At 35.4% G+C, this 26,880-nt stretch overlaps 1 protein-coding gene across 6 annotated transcripts in view; it reads left to right on the plus strand.

Annotated features, from left to right (window-relative positions):
- KIF6 (kinesin family member 6) overlaps nt 1-26,880 on the plus strand; it is a 158,100-nt gene that overhangs the window by 56,464 nt on the left and 74,756 nt on the right. For all 6 annotated transcript variants that reach the window (XM_039569520.1, XM_039569515.1, XM_039569518.1 and 3 more), the window contains 3 exons: nt 8,559-8,664; nt 9,536-9,674; nt 11,707-11,919. In XM_039569520.1, coding sequence (XP_039425454.1) covers nt 8,559-8,664; nt 9,536-9,674; nt 11,707-11,919 — 458 coding nt within the window. The remainder of the gene's footprint in view (nt 1-8,558; nt 8,665-9,535; nt 9,675-11,706; nt 11,920-26,880) is intronic.

Genomic DNA, 26,880 nt, shown 5'->3' on the forward strand with positions numbered 1-26,880 from the left:
ATAGCTATCTTTTAAAAGGTAAAAATCTTCCAGACTGTAGAAATGCAAGACACTCAAAGACTTACTGCTCTTACTACACTGCTCTAAGACTGCACCAAATCAATGCAGACTATACCAGGGCTATGATAGTAACACTATTCTATGAAATATCTACTGAAGGGATTGCACAAAGGCTTATGTAACTGCTTCCACTATTCAGTTACCTTAATTATTATTATTTCACCCAGGAGTTAGCACACGTTTTTTAAATGACAAGTTAAGCTGTTATTTCTGGATACAGAATACAGCATTATTCTCTATATATGTCAGTTATGCTGTCATGTGCACTACCTGTCAGTCAGTAATGTATAACAGATCATCTCAGGGCAATATGGATCTGTTCTGTGTACTTTTATCTTCTGTCATTTGATTGGCAACAATGCCTGGAAATACCTTCCTCTTTTCCCCTTATCTTCCATAGCATTATTCATAAAATCCACTACTTTGAATCTCCATGGTCTTCCCATACTGATGCACACTTGAAGCTAACTTAGCTTCAAGTTAGATGTCCTTATATGTCTTTCTTCTTCAACTATCACTCATTTTTAGATCAGTGGATTCCTAAAATTTGTAGAGATACGGAGTTCCTATTTAAACAATATAGACATTGTTAAACTTAATTTGCAGAATTAATATATTTATTAAAAATTGATATCAATTATGTTACCAATAGGAGAACTATTGTAAAGTCAAGGTAAACAAACTCCTTTAATTAAAACAACCTCTCTGATTACCACAAGGGCTTCATTAGCTGGCTTGTTAGCAGCCTACTTTTCATAAACTTGGATTTTTGCTTGTGAGAGAGTTCACAGCTGACACACAAAATTAATTGTTATTTAAGTGAACTTAATTTTGATACATAACATACAGTGTCAGTGATCAGGGGTTAAAAGGCAAGTTCTCTCAGAAATGAATCATGGCACATAAAGCAAGGTCAAAACAAGTCCTTCCAAATCTGCGTTTTGAGACTGTGCATCCTGCAAACTATTGAGAACTCCAGACTTTAAAAACATACTCTCAGTTGGCTGGGAGTGCTTTTCTGATGCATTTCAGCTGTGTAATTTGCATCCTGGTTCATCCAAACAAATGACTGATTCAGAAGCAGATTTTTAAAAAAATGTAGGTGGGTGTTATTTAATGAATGGGTAAAAGTGAAGTAGCACAGTGCTCATTTAATCATTCTGCAGTTTTGCTATCAGAAAAATTGCACAGAATCTGAAGTAATGCGGATAGGGAAGTTTTGTGATGTATGTGTGGTCTAAACAGTAAGCAGTCTTCATTAAGGAAGAATTTCTGAAGGGTGGAAAGTAACAGAAGAGAAATAAAGTTGATAATGTAAAACCCGTCTCTAAGCTGCAGTACAGTGTGTGTTTACATTATTTGTAAAAAAAAAAAAAAAGATATAAAGAGGGAAAGGCTAAACCAAGAACTTGGGCCTGATTTACAGTCACTAATGAAAGAGCACTGTTAGTTTAACACATTTCCATCCCAACTGTTTATGACTGATCTACTGTGAGTTTTCTTCCAAGCATCAGCATAAGGACTTGTGCTTGACACAGCTTGTGGTTTCACATTCTGGTATCATGATTCAAACTTGCCTGGATCAGCACTCTATTACCTTTCTTTTTGTACTAAGTTAGTATGTAAAAGGCCACTATCAAAATTAGTTTTAAATTAATCTTGTCTATTAATCTTGACTATTAAGTCACTTAATAGTCTTCTCTTCATATTGACTTAAAAACTTTTCTGTCTGTGTGTAATATTTCGCTCCTTTTTTTGTTTGTTTGTTGCTTTGTCTTTTTTTTTCTTATGAGCATTGGGAGAGAAAGCCCTGTTCTTTGTTTACTGCTGTTTTTCACAGAAAATGGGTCTTTGTTTAATACTTTCTTATTCTTGCTCCTTTAGAGAATTTCTATTGGGAAAACTATTTTTTCTGATACAGCAGGGTTCTGGCAATAGGCTTCAGCACACCCTTGCTCTTATTAGTGTGAGTTAGCCCTGCTGTTCTCAGGGCAGAACCTTGCAGTACTAAAAGAATGGAAATTTATGAAAAATTGCCTTTGGCGGCTTCATCTACTTTAATAACATTAAACAATGTGGCAGCTGGTGTGGGGTCTGTAGCTCAGATCCAGGAAGCCGTGACTGGTCGGGGGGGCTGGTCCCACGAGGAACCATCTTCCAGGGGCTGTGCAGCGTTCCCTCAGCTGCTGGAGTGCCTTTGCAGAGAGGCTAACAGCTCTTTGGTGATTTTCAGCTAGTGATTTCAGCTCTTGCTCTGCGAGACAGTCTCCAGGCCAGACCAGGAGAGACGAGAGGGCCATGTGGCATTCCCACATAGATGACTTTATTGTCCTGCACCTGCGAAAGGCGGCCAGTGACAGGCTTGCTCTACCGACTGAGCTATCCAGGCTTCTTTTATGGGGATACAAAGGTGGGTGTGAGAGGCCAATGGGTTACAAAGCCAAATGGGTTACAAAAAGCCAAAGGATCTACATAGGGTCTCCCAGAGGATCATGGTTCTGTGTCCTCTGTCGCCATAACTGAACAGTGCTGCCTTTTCCAAGGGGATTCTGCTGGGAGGTTGTGCAATCTCTTTATCAGCAGGCTTCCCTCCAGGGCAGGGGCTGGGCATATCCCACAAAGCCATATTTAATGCTCTATACTTTACCTTACAAAATACAAGAGAAAAGGGGAAAAAAAAGGGTACCAGTTTGGATCTCCATGAGTTATAAGAGACATCTTCATACGACACTGATTTTCCTGTCGTGTGACATTAACTGTATTCATCCATGCTCAGTTTTGATTAGCACAAATTCTGCATGGAAACATTATTGAGAGCCTTACTAAGCTAAAACTAAAGAATGCAGCAGCTGGTTTGCTAATGTTACTAACTACAACAAACAAAAGACTATTAGTTTAATATTTGTTTCTACACAAAAATAGAGCTTTTAGGATTTCCAAAATATACTTTTAGGTTTGGGGTTTTTTTTAATGTTAGTTTAATATTTCAGTGCAAGTATCTTGTGCCTAGGTACTTCTATTTCAGGTTAATGGAGCCTTTTCTGATGTAACTCCCCAGTATAACAAAATTCCCTCAAATTTAAAGAAATTAAATTGACCATCTTATGTTAGAAGAATACGAAATTCTGAAATACATATACATACTGCATATTTCCACTGAGCAGTTAAGTGTGACAAGTAGCAATTCAGTAATTTTCAATTCAGTGCTTGTACCTAGTTCAATAATTAGGTTTCCACTGAATTTCAGTTAATTAATCAGCTTCCCATCATGGCTTTTTTCCATCAAGTTGACTTTAAAAACAGAGCAGTGTGAATTCTTAGAGCTAAGTATATTTTTATAAGGATCTCTCCAGTGTGAAATAAAATTCCTGGTGTTGATCTTCAGATGCTAGTACAGAGATCATCTCTTCATCCAGTTTTCTGCTCCAGTGAATGGCAGGTATTTGTTACTTGGTTTTTGGTGTCATTTCATTACAAGGTCTTTGGCTCGATTATCTTGAATTTTAATTTTAGTAGGGGATTATTCTTTTTGCTACCAATTTATATGTTGCAAAGCTCATTTTGTACATTAATACAGAGAAATAGAATGTCAAAACAGGAATTTATTTCTTCAGCAGTCCATCTCTTTTATAACAAGGTCCAGCACTGCTGTAATGCTAGTCTTCATAAGATAGTCAAGAAAGGAAAACAAAATATCATACTATAAGGAGCAGAGTTCACATATATTCAATATTATGGAAAGTGGTTTAGTGTGTTTGTTAGTTGGCTTTTTTTTCTTCTTAATTCTAACTGGTTTTCATTATATGCTTGAACCAAAGCATTTGGGCTTTTTTCCTTCCCTCTGGTTTATGAGTTACCTTGGCACTCTCAGTCATGTTGTAGAACCTATGTATATGATTTTTCTAAATTATTTTCCCATTGATTTTGGCAATATGTGCCATGGGGAAATTAAGGTTCAGCCTGGGTTGCTTTGGGAGAAGAAAAGCTCATTAACGTACTTAGAAAATTTTCATATATATTTTTCAGGTATAAATTCTGTGCCAAGCATGTTCTTTCCTTTAGCAAGTTCATTAACAAAATGCCCTTGTTTGAGCAGCTTTATTTCCTAATTTCTGTTTTGAGAGGATGTGAAAATGCTGGCCATTATCCTTGGCATAATAGCATAAGTAAATATAAGGATTGATTGCTCAGGTGTTTTTGAAAGAAACTCTATTCTCAACTCTTAGACAAAATAGGCCATACTGACAGACTAAGAGAGGTCTAGGTGTATGGTCTCAGGGCTGAGCCACAATAGCTGACTAAAAATACTTTTATTTCCTATGCCTTTTTGTTGTTTTACTATGACTGAGTTGAAAGAAGGTCCTTTAGAAAGAGAACACTTTTATTTTACCTCATGATTTCATATTACCTTTGTTCTGATACATACCCATGCCTCTGCATTGGCCAGTAAAGCAAGATTTGCTAGAAAGTTCTCTGGATTTCTTGTTCTCTGTGAGTTTCTTGCCCCTCTTAAACACCTAGACCCTACCTTGTTCAGTGTTGGGGTGTTTAATGTGTTTTTCTGGTTCAGTTCTTGCTGACATATATTCTTGCAAAAGTCTTTTGTTTGAGGAAAGCTGTTTGATGCGCATTCTCCTTGTAGAGAACTAAGGATCAAACGTAGGTGGCTATATCAGAAGATGCTATTATTGCTGAGGAGAATGGTATTATCCATCTCTCGAAAGTTACAGAATAAAAAACAAAAGCTATTTTGGTTCTCCTTTATTTCCAAAAACGTTTTTCTCACTGTCTCTCTATTGGAGGATGACTACAGCCTGTGCATGGTTTTGACTACAAAGAATGTGTTGGACTTGTAACTGTAGGTGCCCTATATGAATTTCATAAATTTTTTAGAGCCCTATTTTATGTAATTTTGTGCTCTAGTTTTCATATATTCCATATATTTAATTTTATTTTTATGGATGTATTTAGAGATAAATAATAAACTGATTTAGTCAGGAATATGAGAAGTAAAAGGATATTCATCTTGTAAGTTTTATTGTCATTTGTTTTTGTGCCACCTAGCAAACAGATATACCTTGTCTAATATATGTTAGGAAAAAGTAAATGTACAGTCAGTATTCTTTTTTTATGCTTATTCTCATCTGTGGTTTTTTTCCCTTGCCCTGTGATTCTTCATTGTCTCCTTGATTAATCTTGTGAATGTTTCTGGAAATGAAGTAGCACTGTTGTCTTTTTTTCAATTTGTAAAACTGAAGATCTTGTTACTGTACAAATTCGTATGTTGTTTTGACAGTTTTTGAGCTGCTAAATAACTTAAACAAAAGATGGTTCATTTTAATAAGATATACTCATTGAGAAGAGAATCTTCAAGTTGCCTCTGTATCGTATGGTTTATTTTGTACCTTTGTTTAGTGCTTCAATATTCTGGAAGAACTCCCAGAATATCCAGCATGTTGGCAGACTGTGTGTTTATTTTAGAAAGAGTTCTGGTGTATTTTACATGGAAACCTAAAAGAATGAGGGAGGCAGTGATTTCTTTTGCTGTTATTCATGGGGATTTGCATGGCTGGTTTTGTTTTTTAATTTATTTTTCTTTTTGTTCTATCCGTAGCATTTAGACTCGGATGGTCTGTTCCTTTTCTTGTTCTCATTCTTAACAATGAAATATTGAAAATTTATCTAAAAATACACTGACAATGTAGTGTTTCCTGCAACTGGGAAAGAGGCTGAATTGGTTTATAACTTCTGATTTACATTGTGCTATTTCAGACTTGACTTGGTGCTCAGATCTCTTTTCGCTTCTATATACTACTTGGAAATCAAAAAATGAATTGGACTGTTGTGTTTTTTCAAGAATTCAAAACACATTAAAGGTAATGTAAGAGAGAGGAAATAGCATCCTATAGCTATAACTACAGCTTGTCTAATTTGGTATACTTAACAAATGAACCTTGATTCTTGACCGGAAAATAATAATTTCAAAAAATAGAGCATTATGTTTCAGGAATTATATATTCTTTATCTTTCTCTTAAAATATTTTCAGATTATGGTAATGGTAATTGTGCAAGTTAGTGCAATTTTTTTTATTGATTCCCGTAGCCTAAATCTGTTGTAATCTGAGTATGGGTAAATCCCTGGCAACCAGATAATCTTTGAAAGGTTAAAACATCTCCTTCATAATTTCTATTTCAAGATCAAAGGCCCATTTTTATAGATGACTTCATATAGTCAGTCTAGACAATCTAATTATCAAAAAATATTTTTACTTGTTTCCTCTTTCTTACTGAAACCAATAAGGTACTTAAGATAGTGACAAATACTGACGTATTCTGTGTCTGTGTAATCACAGACATTTTCTCATTATTAGTATAAATGCCTTTCTTTTCCCAGTGCTTACACAAATGCCTACCTCCATGTATGAAGGACTAATTCTCCTGCCCTTTGTGCTTAGTGTGTCTGCAGAGAGCATGAGTAACTTTGTACTATTGGCTTCTGTTCTGTTGTACTCTTAATGTAATAAAAAGTCATGGAGCAATAAGTAAAATTTTGGTTTCTTTTACTGAGTAAATTTTGTGGTCTCTTAAGCTGAGAAGCAAGTCACTTCCAGTAATTCTTCTGTTGCTAATATTTCTCTTTAAATGTCCTCTCCTTCAAGCTCTCCACGTGTACAGGTCACGTTGACTTCAGGGAGTGTCCTACAATTTCAGAAGTTGTGAATTTTGGACATTCAATGAGTGGAATAGACAACATATATGGCTCTAGTTATTTAACTGAAACAAAGAAAATGAGAAAGCAAAGTTTGTCTGAAACTGACCCTCTTGTTTCCTTTTTCTTCTGTTTTGAGTATTGGCACTTTCCTATCTCTAGAGGAGATAAATACCAAAACTTTCTGTTATGTTTTCCAATTTTCATTCCAGTCTTGCAGCTACTGATTTTCAGATATTTATGTCCTGAAAATAATGATTTTTTTTTTAATGATTGTTGTGTATCTCATTTTTTCACTCTCCAGCAGGGATTTCCTATTACTGTAATGTGAGGAATTTCAGTAAGAGAAATCTTCAGAAGCAGAGAAACACCAGAAAACATACTCAAGGGTGAACTTTGGATGCTGTGATATTATAATGCCTAAAATTTTTGTATGTGGTTACAGAAAAGTGATTCCAATAATAAAATGGCAACAAGATTCCCAGTCCTGTAACTGAAGAGGATAAATGGCTATGAAGTTACATTCAGAAGGCTTGCATATTAAGTGGGGAGCTGAACAAAAATAGTCCAAAAGACACACTAGGCGCAGAGATGAGCTCTTGCCCTTCTTGGCAGCTGGGCACTTGATGCAGCTACCTTAGATACCCTGGCTCAGGCTCAGAACTTAAGTTCATCTTCTGAGGATGATAACCTAAATAAACATTTAAATGATAAAATTATGCTTTACAGGGCATATGCCTGTCATTGTTGCTCACTATTTGCCTACTAAATAATTGAAACAGCATTTTTCAGGAACTAGGAAGCCATAAATCTAAACCCAGTTGATGGAGTTTGGATTTGCACTTGCAGTTTTCCAGAAATGTGCTTTAGTAAGTGGGTTAAGGGTCTAGTTTGGGCTTAGAAATCCTCTTTCCTTTGTTTTGAGAATTAGCTGCTATACATCCTGAAATATGAGACCTGGAAAGAGGGTGACAGCATGCAAAAGGAAGTCTGACTCTATCTGTATAGATGTGATAACCAGCCTAGAACATGCTATATTATGCCTATGTAGGTTTCCAGTCTGATAATTTTAATTTGGTTTTGCAAAATAAAGAAGGTGCTTCTCTGTGCCAGATTGTCTTATGAAGACCAAATTACGGAAATAATTGTTTCTCCCTGAGGAAGATTTTGTTAGTTGTTTGTAAAGAACACGTTGCAAGAGAATAAAATGCTAACTACATTTCATTACTCGGAGGAAGAGCAGTAGGTCCTTGAGAAATGTATAAATATCTGCATTAAAAGATAGTATGCCTTGCTTGGTGATTGGAGCAGGTAATTTATGCATGAAAGCTATGCTATCTGCTGACTATTGTAATAGAAAAAGTAGACTTTTCTTTTGCACAAATAGTCGTATATAGTAACAAACTCTATGCCCAAAACCTCTTAAAATCTAGTCTTCTGAGACAGCAGGTTTTAAGTCTTTTCAATTAAGAGATAGCAGAAGAGCAAAAGTTTATACAATAAATGAGAAAAAGAAAATATTCCTTCTTAGATGCTTTTAGTTCTAGAACTGTTCCTTAGCAATTGCCAGTCTGTTCAGATTTGCAGTTGTAGAATCTTCAGTATCAAATGCAGCTTTCATTAATCAGAACAAAAGTACATTTCAAATGCTTGGACCTGGAAGAAAAATAGCCTGCTAATATCAGGCAGCTTGGTACATTTTGTATTGCATTTGATGCACCATTTTGCAGAGTTGTCTGCTTGTTTGTGATATTTTTTTCTTCCCTTAAAAAACGCTATGTATTTCCAGGTTGGATGAGTTAATTGAAACATTTCTCGAAGATAATGATCCTGGTAGCTCTCTGGATGTTGGTGCTGACATGCGCAAGATCAAGTATTGCTTTGCTCACATGAAGGTATTTTTTTTAAACAGAGATGAAAGCGTAGCTGGCACTCTGAAAATAGCTTGGAGATATTCATGGTTGAAAAGTGTTAGAAGAAATGAAATGCAGTGGAGAGGTACTGGAAAAGTAATTGAAAAACAATTGAACTTTAAAGTGCGTGGAGGAGTCACGGAAAACTTAAATTTATCTGGAAAAATTCAGCAGCATTTTATAGAAACATCAGCAAGGATCCCAGCATGCAGTAAATTGCAAGAGAGCACTGGGAGCTACTGGAATCAACAAGACAAGTTATTTGTATATGGATAGATATTCCCATCTGTATTTCCAGCATTACTGAGGCTTTATTTTGGACAAACTGTGTTGAAAGTGATAAAAATGTAGATTAAGAACAGTATATCCCTTTATGTGTTACACTAATTCTTCTGAAGGTGTTGCAAGCCCTTCTGAATCATTGAGCGAAAAAGATACACTTGATAATTGTGAAATTAATGGGGAAAGCAATAGAAGATAATACTTTTCTGTATTTTGGGATATAGATTTTCCAAAATAATAGTGTATACATCCCTGATCCTAATTTATTGTCCTTAAGTAATTAGTTTTTAATTATACTTTTAATACTGAAAATCCTTTGATGCTAGAGAACACTGGAATTTATGTGTAGAAAGAGTAAAATAAACTGTACCCTTGCAAGTGAAGATTAAAAAATACAATTTGTTTCATACTTGACACAATGGATATAATGTGACAATCGACTGTGGCATGATTTTTTTTCTGTCAAGGGTCTAGAAAGGTTTTACCTTTCTTACTATAGCTAGACTCTCAGAATAGAATATAGAGATGGAGGCAAAGTTAAAGGGGTGTGGTTTTTTGTTTCTCCTAATAGCAAATAATGAATCGTCCAATGACTTCTGGAAAAAAACTGCTCTCACAAGACACCTCTGAAGAAAAATACAGTAACAAAGAAGCAGAAGAAGAACTGGAAAAATTGAAAGGACTTCTGCAACAAAGAGACAATGAAATCAGTATCCTTTTTGAGGGAAAAAGTATTGTTTGGGTTTGAGATGATCTGACTTACAACCATTTTTCTTTGTGTGAGAGAGTCTGTACTGTGTTAAAGCAAATACTCAATTCCCAGCTTTTATGTGACAGGAATTCTGCTTTGCACCTGCTTCTCTTTCAGTTTTTACCCAAATCAGAACCCTGGATCCAAGCAACATTAAGGTTTAGAATGGTCTGGCCAGTAGCCAATTACTGTGGATTAGGCCACACCTAAAACATTCACCTCAAGCAAATTAAGCTACTTTTTAGAGGGGGAAACTCCGATGCTGTATAAAGACCAATCTATTACCTTAAAAAGAATAGAATTTCCTGTATGTGTTATTTTTAGCCAAATGAAGTGTTGCTTTGGGGACTGCTGGGCTATTTGCCCTTAGAACAAATATAAAACTTGCACGTTTTACACTTAAATTTAAAGCTTTTTGCACATAAGAATGCTAAACTGCTCAGATGTGCTTTGTCCATTTCACTGCCTCACAGGAAACACAAGTAGCTGCACTGCAGCGCAATGGGTGGGAGATATTTTTAGCAGGTTGACAGATGTGTGGGCAAACCGCAGCCACTGTGACCCCAGCTTTGTGGCTACTCAGTGAGGAATGTTTGTAATAGAGCAGAGAAATGAAAATGTGGGGTTGTTGAATGTAAAGGTAACGGGTTCTTTCGCAGTTATTAGTAAAGAGCAAACTCGGTTTCATTCTTTGTGCTTTAGAATTCCAGCTCAATTTTAGGTGTCAAATGAGAATGGCATTTTTCTCTGGGGTGTAGCATGTTACCCGTCTGAACTGAGGTGGCAGGAGAGCTTTCCTATTTCAGTTCTGTCACAGATGATAAGATTTTGTTTTTCCAAGGTGCAGTTTCAAATAAATTTAGCTAAAACACTGACTCATTCCTTTCAAAAAATTCTTCAGTTTTTTAATGTGAATTTTAATATCTGAATTCCCAGAAACACTTCCTCCTAAATAAATTTTTTCATTAGTATGAGAAAAAAACCAAAATATCTCTATCAAATCCACTTGTGCTCAACAGATTTATACAGCTTTGCTCACAGAAATAAAACGAGGAAACTTGTGTAAATCCATGTAAGAATTAAATAGAAAGAATATAGGAATTTAGACTTTGAAGACAAGACTGATTTAGGGAGTCTGCAGTGGCTAAGTGACAGTACATCATCACTGGAAAATTAATAAGATGTCTAATGTGATGAAGTGGTGGGAAGTATGGAAGGTGTTGAATAAACTATGAGTTCCTTCTTGCCTACAGTAGCTAGAAGCTATCATAAAACCTGAATTGGAAAGTGTTTTATTATTATTACCTAGTCCAGTTAATAATATTCCCCAAACACTACTTAGATTTTCTGCTGTTCATTTAGAAGATTAATTAGGATTAAAAAGAATAGCATATAAAAAAAACATATCACAGGGACTTCAGCGTTCATGATTGAATGCATGCAGGATTTCCACTATACTTCTTCCATAAGCTCTTAGGCAAAATGTATTTAAATCTAATACACTTCCAGTAAATTCAGTGTTATTGCAAGAAATTTCCTAAAGACTTTTTTTGCATTTTAGTAAACCTTATTGTGAAAAGCTTACAGATGAAATACACTTGCAAGGTTACCTGTAAGTTAAGAGCTTTTTCTTTTGTTTGGAAGTCTTGTTTATTGCAGAATTTAAAAAATAAAAAGAGTCTACCATGATAGCAACGAGATCCTGTTTGTCTGTAAATGCTTTTATCAGGAGTTGATTGAATGGGATCAACAATTGGGGTCAATGTGTGACTTGGTTATTGTTTTAGTAAGAATTAATCTGCTGTTTGGAAAAACTGAGGTGGATGAAAATAATTGCAAAGAATGTGTCCAACTTTAAGTTCACATTCGTACATATGCTTCCATAATGTGAATTGTTCCACTTTGAAAAAAAAAAAAGTACTTATGGATAAACAATGATGATTGTTGCTTTAAAAAAAAAAAAGTAATTATTTCCTTAATATATCTTGCAGATATTCTGGTAACTATGCTAAAAAAAGAAAAAAAGAAAGCACTAGATGCTCTTTCCCAGCTTAATGCCACCTCTGCTGGTTCTACAGTCTTGGAGCAGTCTCCTTCTATGAGCCTGGAAGAAAGTCAGAGTCCATCTAGATGTTTTAGTCTGAAAGAGGCAAAAGATTTCAGCTCTTCCGTTCCCAGACCACCTTTTCTTTCCAGAGAAACAGGTTAGTGCAATTAATTAAGTGAGCAGTTATTGGATTATTGCAATATGATTTACAACATATCGTTCAAATGTGAACCAAAACAAGGAAGCTTTGTTTTCAGTATCAGTCATATTGTTCTAATTCTGTATCTACAAATGCAGGGTTTTAAATTTAAATCCCCCTAAAGGTGCTGATGTCTTTTACAAACTTATGTGCATACCTCTTGAACAGCCCTGTGGAACCATAGTATAACTTCAGTTGCAAGCCCTTGATTCTTTGAGTAAATTCGCAGAAAAAAATGGGGCTTTGAGCATAATTCACTTAAAAATATTAGGAAATTATTTTCCCTTGGAAGATCCATTTCCATTTATCCATATAAATGATACTACGGGATTTAAATTCATGTTTAAATCATTGTAGAAGCAACTCAAACGATGGAAATAATATTGACCACTTAGCATGGATTACATAAGTAGGGCAGTTTTTAGAGTGGTTATTTGAAAAGGGTTGACTGTTGAGCATTGAAATTTTCTTTCCTTACATCATTTAAGCTGGTTATTTATGATAATAAGTAACAATATTCTTGCAAGTTGTTCATTTCAAAGTCCACATTAAAAAACTTCCAGTAACTGTAGACAGATTTTTCTTGCATGGTTTCATGTTTTCTTCATTTTCTAGTTGAATTGTTCAAATAAAAAGATTTTTTGGTGTCGGTAGGTTCTAGAAGTGCTTATGTTTTTGTTGATAAAGAACATACCTCATCCTAGATTATCACATATAATTATTACATATTAATGATTATATTTCTGTATACTTTTTCTGCATTTGGCGGGGGGTAGCTGAAAGAAAAGAGAGTTTTCAGCTTGAAACTCAGACATGGCAGGTGGCAAGTAGAAACTTAGGTTTTGTTAGAGTACCAGTGGGAATGGAGTTCTTAACCTATTTAAGGTTGCCAACTATCCTCTAAAATTGCATTGTAATCGAACTAGTCAATTGTCACACTTGTTATTTTGTTTCAGTTGCTCAGCTACTGAGGAATTCCCTTTGCCTTCTACTTTCCCTATTTACCATGCTTCTTCTCATTTTATAGGAAGAATTTATTGGATTTGGTGTCACAATAGTATTAACTAAATGTAATCATGTCCTTCTAACACAAAGCTTTTCATTACCTCAGAAATATGCTAGCAAATAATAGTTTTATTTTATCAACAAATGACTAGTATAATTGCATATTTTTTATAGTGACACTTACACTTCAGTCTTTAAAAAAACCCTCACATTAGCAAATTCTTTGTTTTGATCAATGCTTTCTCTTTTTGCGAACATTTGTGTAGGTATGTTCATATGAGTTTTCTCTGAACATAAAGTAGGAACCAGCATGTCAGCTCAAGTTGTCTGGATTGTGGAACCTTATCTCCTGCACTCTGCAGTGGCAAGGCCAGGCTGGATGGGGCCCTGAGCAACCTGGTCTAGTGGAAGGTGTCCCTGCCCATAGCCAGGGGTTTTGGAACTCAATCATCTTCAAGGTCCCTTCCAAACCAAACTATTTTGTGGTCCTTTGCTAAGTTTAGACAAGGCACCATTCCCACTCGAGCACAGATCCTCATTTTTCATCTATTGAAAGCCTGAAAATAATGTTCATCCTTATAAAATTATCCATTAATTTCAAAATCTATCTGAACTGTATACATATGCCTTTTGTCTATAGGCTTTAAGAATTCACTAAAGACTGTGAAAGGACTTGGGCCTGAGCCAAGGCCAAACTCCCAGGTAGAAGCTTTAGTGTAATATTAAAGCTATTCTTCATCACTTAAACACTTTGCATACTTTACATTATTTATGAAAATTTCAATTTACGGCACAAAGACTGTGATATGTTAAGTTTTTTAACAATCTAGCTTGCTTTATTTGGTTGTGTACTCTCAAACCTGCCATCAGCCTGATTTAATTCAATATAACACGGTATTTCTAGTGTCTCTGATGTGTTTTCCATTTTCCTATCTCATTTCCTTATCCTGGAAACAATTAAATTAGGAAATCAACAGAAGGTATAGGAAAAAAAATTAGTTTAATGAAATAGTTGTTGGAAAGTCTGTCTAATAATTTGGTAAAAAACAAACAAATAATTAATTTTATTTAGAACCTTTCATTTATTTTGCAGTTGATTTATTGTGTAGCTTTAACATTTGCTTGCCCAGAAACAGATCTTTATCACTCTGTGATTAGATAGAATAATATTCTTACCATGTTTTTCCACATGATCTAGGACCATATGCATGTTGAAAGATGTGTGTAATCATGTTTCTTGTCTATCCTATCCAGACACTGCTTAAGTAGGAGAAATGCAGTCATACTCTTTCACTGATGAGCTTAATGTAATAATCTGTGATAACAGGAAATATGTCTTGATCTCATCACAGCAGTAAAACAATTCCTGGTCCAAATTTGACCCACAGCAGGCTGACTTTGATGGTGAATGAGTAGTGACTTCTGCAATGGTACATGTTTGACAGGTACAGCTGTAATTTATCTTTTTTTCCGTCCATCCTACATTGGATGTTCATGGTTTTTTCAGAAGAAACTGAGTGAACATAATATATCTTCAAAGGTTTGACATATGGTAGTATTTACCTTCCTGTACATTCTGCCTTTTCCCCACCATGTGTCTGCCTGAAACTCTAAACAGAAGCCTTTAATGGCAGTACAGACTCAAGGAGTGACAAGGCCTAACACCCAGATTTGATTTCTGAGTAGATTTTTGGGCACCATTCTATAATATTTTCGACTGCTAATACTAAGTCTTAAAGAGTTTACTCCATAGAGTCATAGCATGTTTTGGGTTGTGTAAGGATCCTTAAGAATCATCTAGTTTCAAACCCCCTGCCATGGACAGGAATGCCACTCACTAGACCACGTTGCTCAGGGCCCCATCCAAGCTGGCCATGAACATTTCCAGTGATGGGGCACCCACAACTTCTCTGGGCAACCTGTTCTGGTGCTTCACCACCCTCTGAGTAAAGAATTTCTTCCCAACGTCTATTCTAAACACAGCCTCTTTCAGTTTAAAACCATTTCCCTTTATCCTGTCACTATCTGTCTGTACAAAAATCCCTCTCCATCCTTTTTATAAGCTCCCTTTAGGTACTGGAAAGACACAATGAGATCTCCCATGGGTCTTCTCTTCTCCATGCTGAGCAACCATAGCTCTCTCTGTCGGTGTCTGATACAATGTTAAAAGGTATTTTTTCTGAACAGATCTGTCTTTAGCTGCTTGTTTGAATATCATACTTGAAATAAAGTCACTAGTAAAATATTGTTGAACATGAGGTTTGAAACCAGTGGAAGACCTAACTAAGAATGACTGAAATTGCACTTGTGGATCATTGTTGTGTTTAGTATTGTGCTTTTTCAGTTTGTGTCAGAGTCTGGATTAGGATGTTCTTGATAGCTGCAGCAGAGGAAGATGCAAGTGCAGTGTCCTAGTAATGCCCTAGGTTTCTTTGCTGGTATTGGGTTATACAGCATTGAATTCTTCCGTTAAAAATTATGCCCGTTTACATGCTGTCAGATTTCTTTTTCGTGGATCCCAGAAGACTTCTTTTAGGAAGGAGTCGTAGGTAGGCAGGCTGCCTGAAAGCAGTGGAAGGCTGTCTGCTGCTGTCATTTTGGCAAGTCAGCTCCCATCTCTAGGGAGGTTTGATGGCGTAAGACAGGGACCTTAGAGTGAACAGACCAGAACTTGTTATCTTAGTCCAAGTGTTGTACCCTGAAAGGGGAAAACTTGCCTTTCAATACCCATCCTTCATCAGAGAGTTCTCTAAATTATAAATCCATAACTACATGAGGGGGAGGGAGCAAAATAGTCTAACATAGTAGATGCTGTTACTTATTGCATCATAGTATCTTTCATTAATCTGAAACAGACATAACTGGCTATGAATTTAAATTACAGGTCAGATGAACATTCCAGAAAATAAAAAGATAAGCTATTGGCATAATCACCTGAGCTTCACAACTGCTTCAACAATTTTACTTTTAATATAATCATTTAGTTCATCATAAAGCATCTACTGCAGCTTTAATTGTATTAATAATTCTTATCTGCTGGAGATATAAATGTAGAACTACATATAATCTTTCTTAGGAATTAAGTCAATATTAGTAATTTCAGGATAAATCAAAGAATGAATGAATCTAGCAAAACAAGAAAAAATCAGACTTCATCAGACAGTGGAGTGATAAACATTGTGTTGTATTTTACTTTTATTGCATTATATCACTCCTTCTGTACAAAGTCTTATTTTGAAACCAGTCTCAGACTGCTCCTTGCTTCTTAGGATAATTCTGTCTGCATAAAAGACGTATGATACCGTTTTTTCTCCTGCTGGATTTGTTTTTCTCCTGAAATATAAACAGTTTGGTTACCAGAAAATTATTGTGACATTTAAAGAATACAGTAAATCTTATTAAGAGCTTCAAATGGTTGTATGTGCTGATGGACTTGAGTGGGATTGCTTTACTCTCACAAAAGATTTTGTTAAAAATCAGCATCATATTTTGACCACTTTGAGCCATTTCTTTTATCTTTCACTGAGAAGTTGTGAGGTTTTTTGAGAGTTTTGTGAAGAATTTACTCCTATGTATCCCATTCATGATTTAAGATCACTTCTTGACACTCTGCAAACACCTATATAAAAGAGCATTCCTTGCTGAAGAGCTGACAAGCTGACTTTAAAATGTAAGGTGAGAGATAGTTTCTATAAACAGATGATGCTTATGGATAGCATGAAAGTAGTGATGATAACACACGTACTGCTCATTTCCGAAAGCTAAATATTTTTGTCTTGTATTAAGACTTTTCAAAATATTTATCTTGTCTGTTTTATATGTTTATATAATAATTTGGGGGAAATGCTTCCTCCTGTTGTTGAAGACCCACAGAAAGTTCCCTAAGGGAAAGGACTGACTGAGTTTTTCCATCAGAATCTCTTCTATGCCTTTCAGTTCAGAAAAAAAGGCAGGTCTCAAGTCTTCAGAAAAATTAAATGCCGAGCAAACCTATATGTTTCTTGGAATATTTTCTGTGTCCAGTAGTGCTTTGGGAATCTGGGGGCAGAGTCTCGGCACTGTGCTCATGACAGAACTTTTGTTAACAAACAGATGTAGCCATTTTATTGCTATTTGGCCAGAAAAAGAGATCAGTGGTGCATTTAGGGCACTGTTCAGACTTACTCTTGATGTTTCTCATTAGTCAGAAAAGAAAGTTTGTTCTACATTTCTATTAAAGGTCCAGGAAAAAGTATATGTTCCATTTGCTCTCCAGATGAACTTCTACCAGCTCTTAGTAACATGTAGTGCATATTTCATTGCTACTGTTAAATCTTTGTAACAACTATTTAAAACAAGATGTGTTGTTTTGCTAGTTTCTTAAGCATTAGATATTTTCTATAATGTAAAATGATATTTGCTACAATATATTTTTCCTTATTGCCAAGTTTAAGGATCAAGCAGAAAGTGTCAGACTTCACTGCTTGATTTACATATTTTTAAAAGCCTCAAAATAAATTCAGCAAATGTTAACAGTCAGCATAAGCTTTTGAACGATTTTATTGAGCTTTGCTTCTGATAATCTTAAAACAATTATATTCTGGTATTTCAAGTTACCAGATAAAACATGTATTGCTAAGGCTCCAATTTATGTCATAAATGTGAATGGAAGTCTATCTTCAGTGAGACATGTTTGTAGTGTGTAGTTGTGGAAATTTTTTACTTTGTCATGTGCTGTTATACATTTTGGTATCCCTGTTTGTCTTAACAATCACAGTTTTAGGCCCCTTTTTATCTTATTACATGAACAAAAAGTAAAAATTAAAACTCAGAATAGTTTCTAAAACAGAATGACCATCTTTAAATGCACACTGATTGCAATAAATACCAAGTAGACGAACTCTGTGAGTTATGGGAGACTCAACTAACTTCTGGGGCTTGCTCTTTTGTTTGTTTGGGGTTTTTTTTCAAAATCTATTCTTTTATCTGTACTGCTTCCGAGAGCTTTATTTTGTCAGAATCCACAGTGAGCCCACTGTGACTGTTGTTTGAGGACTTTGAACTGAACTCACTGAGATTAGTGAACAGCAAAAAAAGAGCTATGTTAAGAAGTTTGAGACTCCAGAAACACCTCTGTAAGGAACAACAGATGACCATTCTTTGTGACAAAGAAATATAAATACATGTTGTAGGACTTAAAGTGAGCTCTTGCAATTGGTATTCAGTGATAAAACCCTGTGTGTTACAACTTTTGTCATCTTGACTAAGTATGTATAAATATGAACATAGGGTTATTTTTAGGAGATGAAGCCCAGATTTTCCTTTTTGAAGCTTGGTCCCCATTTGTAACTTCAAAGGCAAATTTTGTAACCTGTTGGGATTTAATGAGAGTGAGGAGCAGATCATTACAGTACTTTCACTAATTTTTCAGAGACACTGAAACTTACTTATATATTGAAAATGTTGTTATGTAAAACAACTTACTGCTTCCATCATCAGCTTTTTCTTTCTCCACATTTATTTGGTTTTACAAAACATTTCTGTTTTTTCTAAGATGCTCATCATGTTGTTCTTTCCACTTCTCAAGTGGGAATCTCTTCTGATGTGGAACGTATGTTTGGAAGCTTGCTAGAGATGCTTTTGGCAGTTTTTACTGCCTTGCTCTTGAGTCTGTTTAGATGGGGAAAATTTCCAGTATTTTTATGCTAGTTTACTGTTCTCTTATCCAGATTAGTCTGCTAAATGTAACTTAGTGTTCTTTGGAAGTTCTCTACTATTTCAAATCTTTTTGGCTTCCTGTTTCATTAGCCGTATTTTGGCTGTCTAAAATTGCTGTTGGATCCTTCAAACTAACTCCTTAAAGTTGTTCTGGGGTTTTTTTGGTGGCTGAAGCTCTTCAGCTCTTGATATTTTAGAGGTAAAATATGCTTCCAAAAGTTTTTGCGTACTTGAAGGTTGCTCAAATTCCTTTATATATTGACTGTCAGGTTTGGCAAATACCTCTGTAAAACTTCTTCTGTATTGTTGTTGTTATGAACGTCAGTCCCGAGAGACTACAGTGCCTTTTAACAGAGCCACTACATGCACATTATGTATGCATACAGGTCATCAAAATAGTAGAAGGTTCTTCTATTAGCTTAAACTTCAGATATTTCTGTACAGATATTGCTAATTCTGCTAAATAATATAATAGTCTAGAGTTCTGTCTCTCTTTTTTTTTGTATGTATTTAACCTAAAAATGCATTTTTTCATTCTGTTCCTAGCAGAAGCAGATATTTTTCTTGAGACTCTAGTCTCAGCATATTTGAATATAAAACCAAAGTAGGAATTATTGGAAATATCCCACAAATCCCTACTTTTTTTTTTCTGATACTTGCAATACATTTAAGCAGCTTAAGTTTCATACAAATGTTGCAGGCCAGTTTCATGCTTCTGGTCTTGTACAAATTTACCGTTGAAGTTTTGTATGCCTGTTTGCCCATGACAACTGGCTCTTAAGTTTTGGATGCTTTTGTTGAAAAAATCATTGTACAGTTCACTTACCTCTGGTGCATCATCTTTTTGTCTCTTACAGTTTTAACTCTGAAATATCTATTTAGTAACTGTGCCTTTGTTTCATTAATTTTCAGCCCTGCTGTAAGTTCAGAAGGATACTTTTGAAAGAATAACATTATGTTTGCTGGTTATATTGTATTTAGGTTAATTTGAGAAAAATTAGACAATTATTGACATCTGTGTCAAAGCAAAGAATAACCCCATAAGTGGAAATGAGCTAACAGCTAGAGATACGGTGGTGACATTTGGTTTTCCACACTTATTCAGTAAGTTCAGTAGGTTTTAATTCTAGGTCAGGTAAAAGCTCTTACTGATTTTCCTTGCAGGGGCTGCTCTTACAAATCTATGGTTGAGATGCTCTGCTGTAACCATCTACCAAACTACACTGAAAACAGTCTTTGATCTTTTTATTCATAGAGTCAGGTAGGAGCTGGTCCAGGACTTCCATAAGTAAAGGCAATTTTGCCATTTGAAATGATTACACAGTTATACAAAGAGCTGAAGCTGTTCTTCTTAAACATGTGCATATCAAAGATCCTTCACATGTAGGTAATTATGGCCTTTCTCCTGTACCAGTTGATGTGACTGAAGAAATTACTTAACATTTGTAAGCATTTAGCAGTAATTCCAGCTCTTCAAATCACTTGTATTTGACTTGGATGCAGTGAATGGTGGAGTTGGGCATGACAAAGTTCTGTCTACTTTTGTGTTCTGTTACAATGTGCTTATGTTTAATCTTCTCTCCCTTAATAGTTTTTCTGTTTTCCATTTTTCCTGGTAATATTCTTCCTACAGATCAATCATTTGGTGATGATTGAGCAAAACATTTGCTGAAAGATTTTGTTGTTGTTGTTGTTGCTGTTGTTAATGGTACCATGCTAAATACTAGTACAGATAGCCCTATCACACTGTGAGCCCTCTACCTGATTTTCAGCATACTTTTACTAGACCTTCGTTCAAATAAAATTAAATTTCATCTTTTACTGTTTCCTAATCATCAAACTGATTTCCAATCATTTTCTATACCCAGTATTCTCAGTCTTTTATTTTATTGTGTCTTGAGTGTAATAATCTCGAGCCTTTTTATTTTGGTCACCTCATGGCCCTTCAACTGCTGCTGCATGCTCATGTTACTTAACTTGCTTATGGTTACTCTCTTAGTTATTGAAATCTTTATTGTAATTCTGTAATTCCTTAAAATAAAGATCATCTCGGAAGCAACATTCTGAAGCTCAGCTCTAGGCAAAACTAACATAGACATGTAATCTGAAAATCTGGTGCTGTTAGTATCGGATGCCATGTTTAAAAGCTTCTGCAATTTATTTTATTATGCCTATTATAATTGTCACTATTGCTTTCTGCTGCCATTTTAGGCTTTCTGCTACCTAGATATAAAAGCCTTTAAGAACATCAGTTTATTATGTTGGAAGTCACAATAAACTTCCCCAAAATCTGCATGGAGAGATTAACTTCTTTAATATTTATACTATATATTTGAAGCACAAGTCTTATGGGGAGAGGCTGAGGGATCTGAGTTGTTTAGCCTGGAGAAAAAGAGGCTCTTGGGTGGACCTTATCACTCTACAGCTACTTGAAAGGAGGTTGTAATGAGGTGCGGGTCCCCTTCTTCTCCCAGGTAACAATTGACAGGTCAAGGGGAAATGGCCTCAAGTTGCTCCAGCAGAGGTTTAGATGGGCTATTAGGAAACAATTTTTCTCATAAAAGGTTATCAAGCATAGGAACAGGCTGACCAGGGGAGTGGTGGAGTCCTCATCCCTGGAAGTGTTCAAAAACTGTGTGAATATGGCAGTTGGACATGGTTTAGTTGTGATCATGGTGGTGGTGCTGGGTTGAGAGTTGGTCTTAGAGATCTAGACCTTGGACTTAGATGACCTTAGAGATCTTTTCCAACCTTAAAAATTCTGTGTATCTATGATTTACACATTATTTTATTTACGTGCTGCCTTTTTTTTCCTTATTCCTCAACAGAAATCAAACCAGTTTCTCCATATATAGGTCTCAATAATAAAGAGAATACAAAGAGGACATGTTCCTGTGTCACTGCCAAAACAGACAGCAGCAGCACTTTCTGAGCATAAAAGTGCTGGAAATACCTGCATCTGTTCCAAAGCCAAATAACTCACAGGAAGGGTAAAACCCAGCACAAACTGCTGATTGATAACTTGTGGTTCAGTTTGGCTTTTTTCTTGATGTCTGTTACTTAGTGTTTAGATGGAGTGCAAAAGCACAAGATTAGTATTTCTTACAGTTTTTAGTTGCCATCATAATTCTGTATATGTATGTGGCCAATTCCCTTCCGATTTCTGATGTGCCACGTGCATATTTAAAATAGTAAGTACTTAGACATTTATAGCTCAGTCTTTTACACATTTGTTTTCTGAGCACAACAACTTCTGCCCCATCAAGGCCTGATGATCAAAACATCCACATGGCTGAAAGAGGATAGCTTAAGCTATCTAATTTCTCACTCTTGTGGGGAATCCTGAGTTTGGGGACATAGCCTGTAAAACTAAGGAAGTTAATCAGAAAAAAGATAAGTGCTTAGAAAAATAGGTCCAAGGCAGTCAGGAGGTTCATTGTATCATTACATGACCAAGCAGGATTTATTGCCAGGGCTTCTGTAAACAACTAATGGTGTTTTGGTCTCTGAAGAAGTACATATAGCCATGTTGTTATTTCCCTATGATGTCAGTTGGACCTAATCATATGTTGAACATTCATGTAAGGTTTTGATACTTTCTAAATTAGAACTTTCTTCTATTTATCCTTACTGTTTGAAGAGGCAAGGTTAAGTCCAGAGAATTTCTTTCCCATGCGTAACTTCCCTTGTAAATCATTGCAGGTTGCTGTCATGTGTTGTTCATAGGTATGACTTTGAGTGATTTAATGGTAAATAAAACTGGATATAAAAATTAAGATCTTTTTCAAAGTAAAAAAAAAAAAAAAAAAGCCCTGATAGGGATTTCTGAACTTTATGATTGTCTGGAATAGATTTCAGTTATGACTGTATTTTGGAATGTGGCCTGCTTGATTTTGATTAAAAATTTTGACAAATGCTTCTTTGAGATTGGGATATAAATGAGGATTAGCATATCCAGTTCAAGCCACAAAAGTATTATGCAGCATTATGGGGCAATGAGAAGAACTACTCAGAATGTACAGTATCATTCTTAAAGAGAAAGGTTACCTGTAGTTTGTAATACAACTTTGTCATATTTTAGACTCCGGTAAGTAGGGATGTTTTAATCTTTGACTGACAAGCACTGGATTAATAGAGCTGTCTCCAAATAAATTATTTTGTTACACCCTTCCATGCATTTGTTGCCCTAGGTTTGATTCCTGCAGTGTACTTTGTGTAGAGCTACAAATTTAAACTGGTTTGAAATTGAATTTGGTATAAAAGTAGCTGCTTGTCTGTTAAATAGAAATGATCTCTACATATATGTAATTGCACAGTTCTACAATATTTCTCAAATTAAGCCTTTGGCCTAGAAATGTCAGTCATTTGGGACCTGCCTTGTTAAGAAACACTGCTAGAAGTTGCATCTATTACAAAAGGGAAGATCTGTGGTCAGGCCATTGTTTCAGAAATGTCTTCACTGTTGGCCTCCTCATGAAGTACTCCAGAGTTTTCTTGTTTTTGACACTGTAAAAAGTCTGATTTTCTCCAGAAAAAGAAAGAATAGGGTGCCAGCCATGAGGGGAGACGTAAGTTTTATATTCTGATGACTGAAATACTGTTAGCTGTAGTTTTTAATAATAAATCATTGAACTTATATTTAGGGGAAGAAAGCTTGGGTAAATTGAATCATGTCTTGAACTTTTGAGTAAAATAACTTTAACGCTGGGTTGAAAATTTCTGTGATAATGTCTAAAACAGTGGAGAGGGACTCAAAAAAAGGAAAGAATTGAAGACGATCGGTCTTTTATTCTCTTACGCTCTGTTTCTGGGCTCTTATTATTCAAGTGTCAGGAATCTTTTTGATCTGTTTAATGGAACACATTAAGAGACCATGTGCTGGTTACAAATAGCAAATGTGTTTCTGAATACTACTTTTTGTCTTTCTTGTGAAAATACTGTGGCTGCCAGGAAAATGGAGTAGACAGTGGAAGCAATTGATACTACAATAGTTATTGTACCTCACACTTGTCTGTCTAAACTCTCGGATGAGAAAATTTATTCAGAAGGGGGAGAAAGGGAAGGGCCAGTATGGATTGGAGTTCTCTTTTATGTAGGATAGAAAAGAGCAGAAATTTGTGGCTTAGAATGTGTTCCTAATGAAGCTGTGAATGAGATCAGGAATAAGAGAGACTGTAGATTCAAGGGAAGGAAGAGCTGAGTTACTAGGGAATGCAAAGTGAACCCAAGAGAGTTATTGAATAGAAAATGGCTAGAGAGACAAGACAGTAATAGGTGTTCTGAAATTACATATGCTATAAAATGGAAACAATGGTTGGGAAGTGACTTCTTGTCACCCTTAATTTACCTGTAACACCCAAAAAGAACTGAAGGTTCACAAACAGGGTCCTCAGGGAAGTAATATTTTAGATTTAACAGAGCTTCATTAAATTAGGAGTGCTGTAGGAAGAAGAGGTACAGTTTTAAACTGATGCATATATAATTGTGATCCCTTTGGTAAATTTGTTAGTCTTTAAGATAAAGAGATCTGGAGTCAAAGCAATCAGATTAATAGCAGATTTTTTTTTCTTTATTGGTACTTTTAAACACTTGGTTTGGAAAAACTGTGTTGTTGCAGTCAAAGACTTAATTTTGTCATAATAGACGTTGTGCAGGGCAAGGTCTGGTAAAACACCTGTTAGCAAAGTCCAACAAAATATGATTCAGTCATTGACAGTCTGCTCAGTTCATCTGATGAGTATCATGTATTTCACGATTCTCTACTGCAGCAGCCTAAGTGTTTGTTAAAGAGGCTTTCTCATTAAAATTTCCTTTTTTATCTGCCACTGAATGAGCCATAAATAGTGTCAATGCCAAGAATAACAATGACTATGTTATGTCATGTTCCAGTGAGTGGTCTCTCAGCAGCCTTTTCATACGTTACTCTTTACAGTGCATTCACGTGTGAGGCTGTACAGAAAGAGGAGAGGAAAAACAGCAAAATGGAAAAAATGGAATAGTATTAGGTCATGGATGAAGTAGTCAGTGTGTTTTTTGTTTGGAACCTGTTGGATACTATTTTTCCTGACAAATGTAAAAATGAGTTTGTTATTACTGGACTGTAATGCTTTGAGTGGTCAAATATATAATACTGGCATACAGATCTGGGGCTAAATTGAGGTTTTGTGTGGCTGAATGGAATGCCCAGCTTGGTTGGATTGAAAAATGTCATAAGACTTTTTTTTCCCCAAGCATTTCTGCCAAGTGCGTACAGGAAGTGGCTTTGGCAGTTGTATCCAAACAAGTAACTTCATTTCCTGGAATCTGCTTTTTTGCAAAATGTGGATTTTAGGAAAGAAAGTGTAAAGAGAGATGTTAGGCAGTAGAGGAAAGATCACTCTTAAAAGCCTCTGAGAAGAAGGCACAAATTATCAAACTCCATTTTTTCTAGATATAGTCACAACAGTGTTAAATAATTTCTTTTTTTTAATGTATATTCTCTTTATATAGTAAAAATAATATTAAAAATCTATTGACCCTAACAGCACATAATTAGTGAAACCATTATGTTTATTACAGTTCATTTCACCATGGTCTATTTTATGTCTGGAAAAAAAAGGAGATGGTGTTTAGTGTTTACGGGCAAGGCAGCCACAAAGTAGTTGAGATATAAGAGAATGTGTTGTATGACTTACATTATAAGATCCTATTAGCAACCTGAGGTTTACTAAAACTTCCATTTACTGTCATTTTAAAAAAAAATTAAAAAGAGAATAAATGTTGCAGGTATAATTTTCAGATATAAAGGAGACATGAGTTGATGTAATAGTAAACATATTTGCTAAAAATATGGACATTTTATCTGACTGGTCAGGTGCTATTTTTCATGCTATTGCAAATTCATCTTTTTCTAGTCTAACTTGCTAGATTTGAACCACATTATTTTTTTCCTCTGGGTTTTTTTTTTCGTGGGTTTTGGGGGATTTTGGGGTTTTTTTGCCTACTCTCCTAAAGTTAGTAACCTTAATATTTCAATAAAACTGTCTGCAGCCTTTCTCTTAGTGCTGGATAGCTGCCAATAATATAAGCACAGCCTTCATCTTCCTAAACCCTTAATCTGAGGGTCAAATCATGGGTGTTTTTCAGATGCTTGAAAAGCAGTAGTCAAAAGCTGGTTTGTATCAAATCATTTTTTAAAGGGTTGTTGCTAATGAGGGGCTATTTCAGAATTGCTAAGAGGGAAAAAGGTACATTGAGAAATGTGGTAGCAATGAGTCATACTGTGATGCATCAGATAAGAATCTTGAAAAAAGTCCATTTTCTTATAAATAATATTGCAAAATCCCAAATTTTTAGAGAGGAAAGTAAATACTTAGGAAAAATCTTAATGTCAGAAAAAAGCTGCAGCTTTCAGAGATAATCAAGGAATCAGAATATATATATATATTTAGTAATAGAGGTAGTTGCTTACTACAGAATAACAGTATGTGAAACAACTTAGCGTAACCATTGTTTTATATAGTCTTTATCCAGTCATTAGAGGCACTATTAGTGGATGAAGAGACAGGAAATGTTTTGGAAGCAGTTCAGAGCAATAATTAGAACACAAGTAAAGATAAGCAAACATGTTGTATACCTTTCCCAAGTGGCAAAGGTTGAGCTTGCTAAGTCATAAAGAGCAGCTGCTGTAAATTTTGAGGGGAGTGAAAGCTTTACCTTTCCCTTTTCATCTTTGTTACTTCTTTTTATCTTTTACTCTTCATGTAATCATCTACTTTTGGTTTTGTAATGTTCACTTTTTTATTACTTGACCAGAGAAACTTCAGACAGTTGTGTTGTTTGCAGTTGTGCCCATTGACTACTTGTGCCACTCTTATTACTCCTAAAGAAATTAAACTTTTTTGTAAGAATATTTCCTGAATAATGTACGAGTTCTGATAACATTTGCCTTTGTTTCTGATTTTTCACTGAGTGTTTGTGGTAAAGTGCATTGTCCAACAGAGGTTGTTAGCTGGCTTATTCTTTTTGTTTGTCATAAAGAAAACGAGTCAGCTCTCCACTGCATTACAGAGGCAATACATTGCATGGAATAAGATCCTAGACCGAGGTGCAGGGCATCTGTTTTTTATTTCAATCCTTATTATTTACTAAGTTTGTGAACTTACACAAGTGACCTCATCTCTCTGAATCAGTTTCTTCAACTGTGAAATAAATTAAGAGTGGCTTATCTTTCTTGAT

The sequence above is a fragment of the Corvus cornix genome, chromosome 3 (assembly GCF_000738735.6).
Source record: "Corvus cornix cornix isolate S_Up_H32 chromosome 3, ASM73873v5, whole genome shotgun sequence".
Lineage (NCBI taxonomy): Eukaryota > Metazoa > Chordata > Aves > Passeriformes > Corvidae > Corvus > Corvus cornix.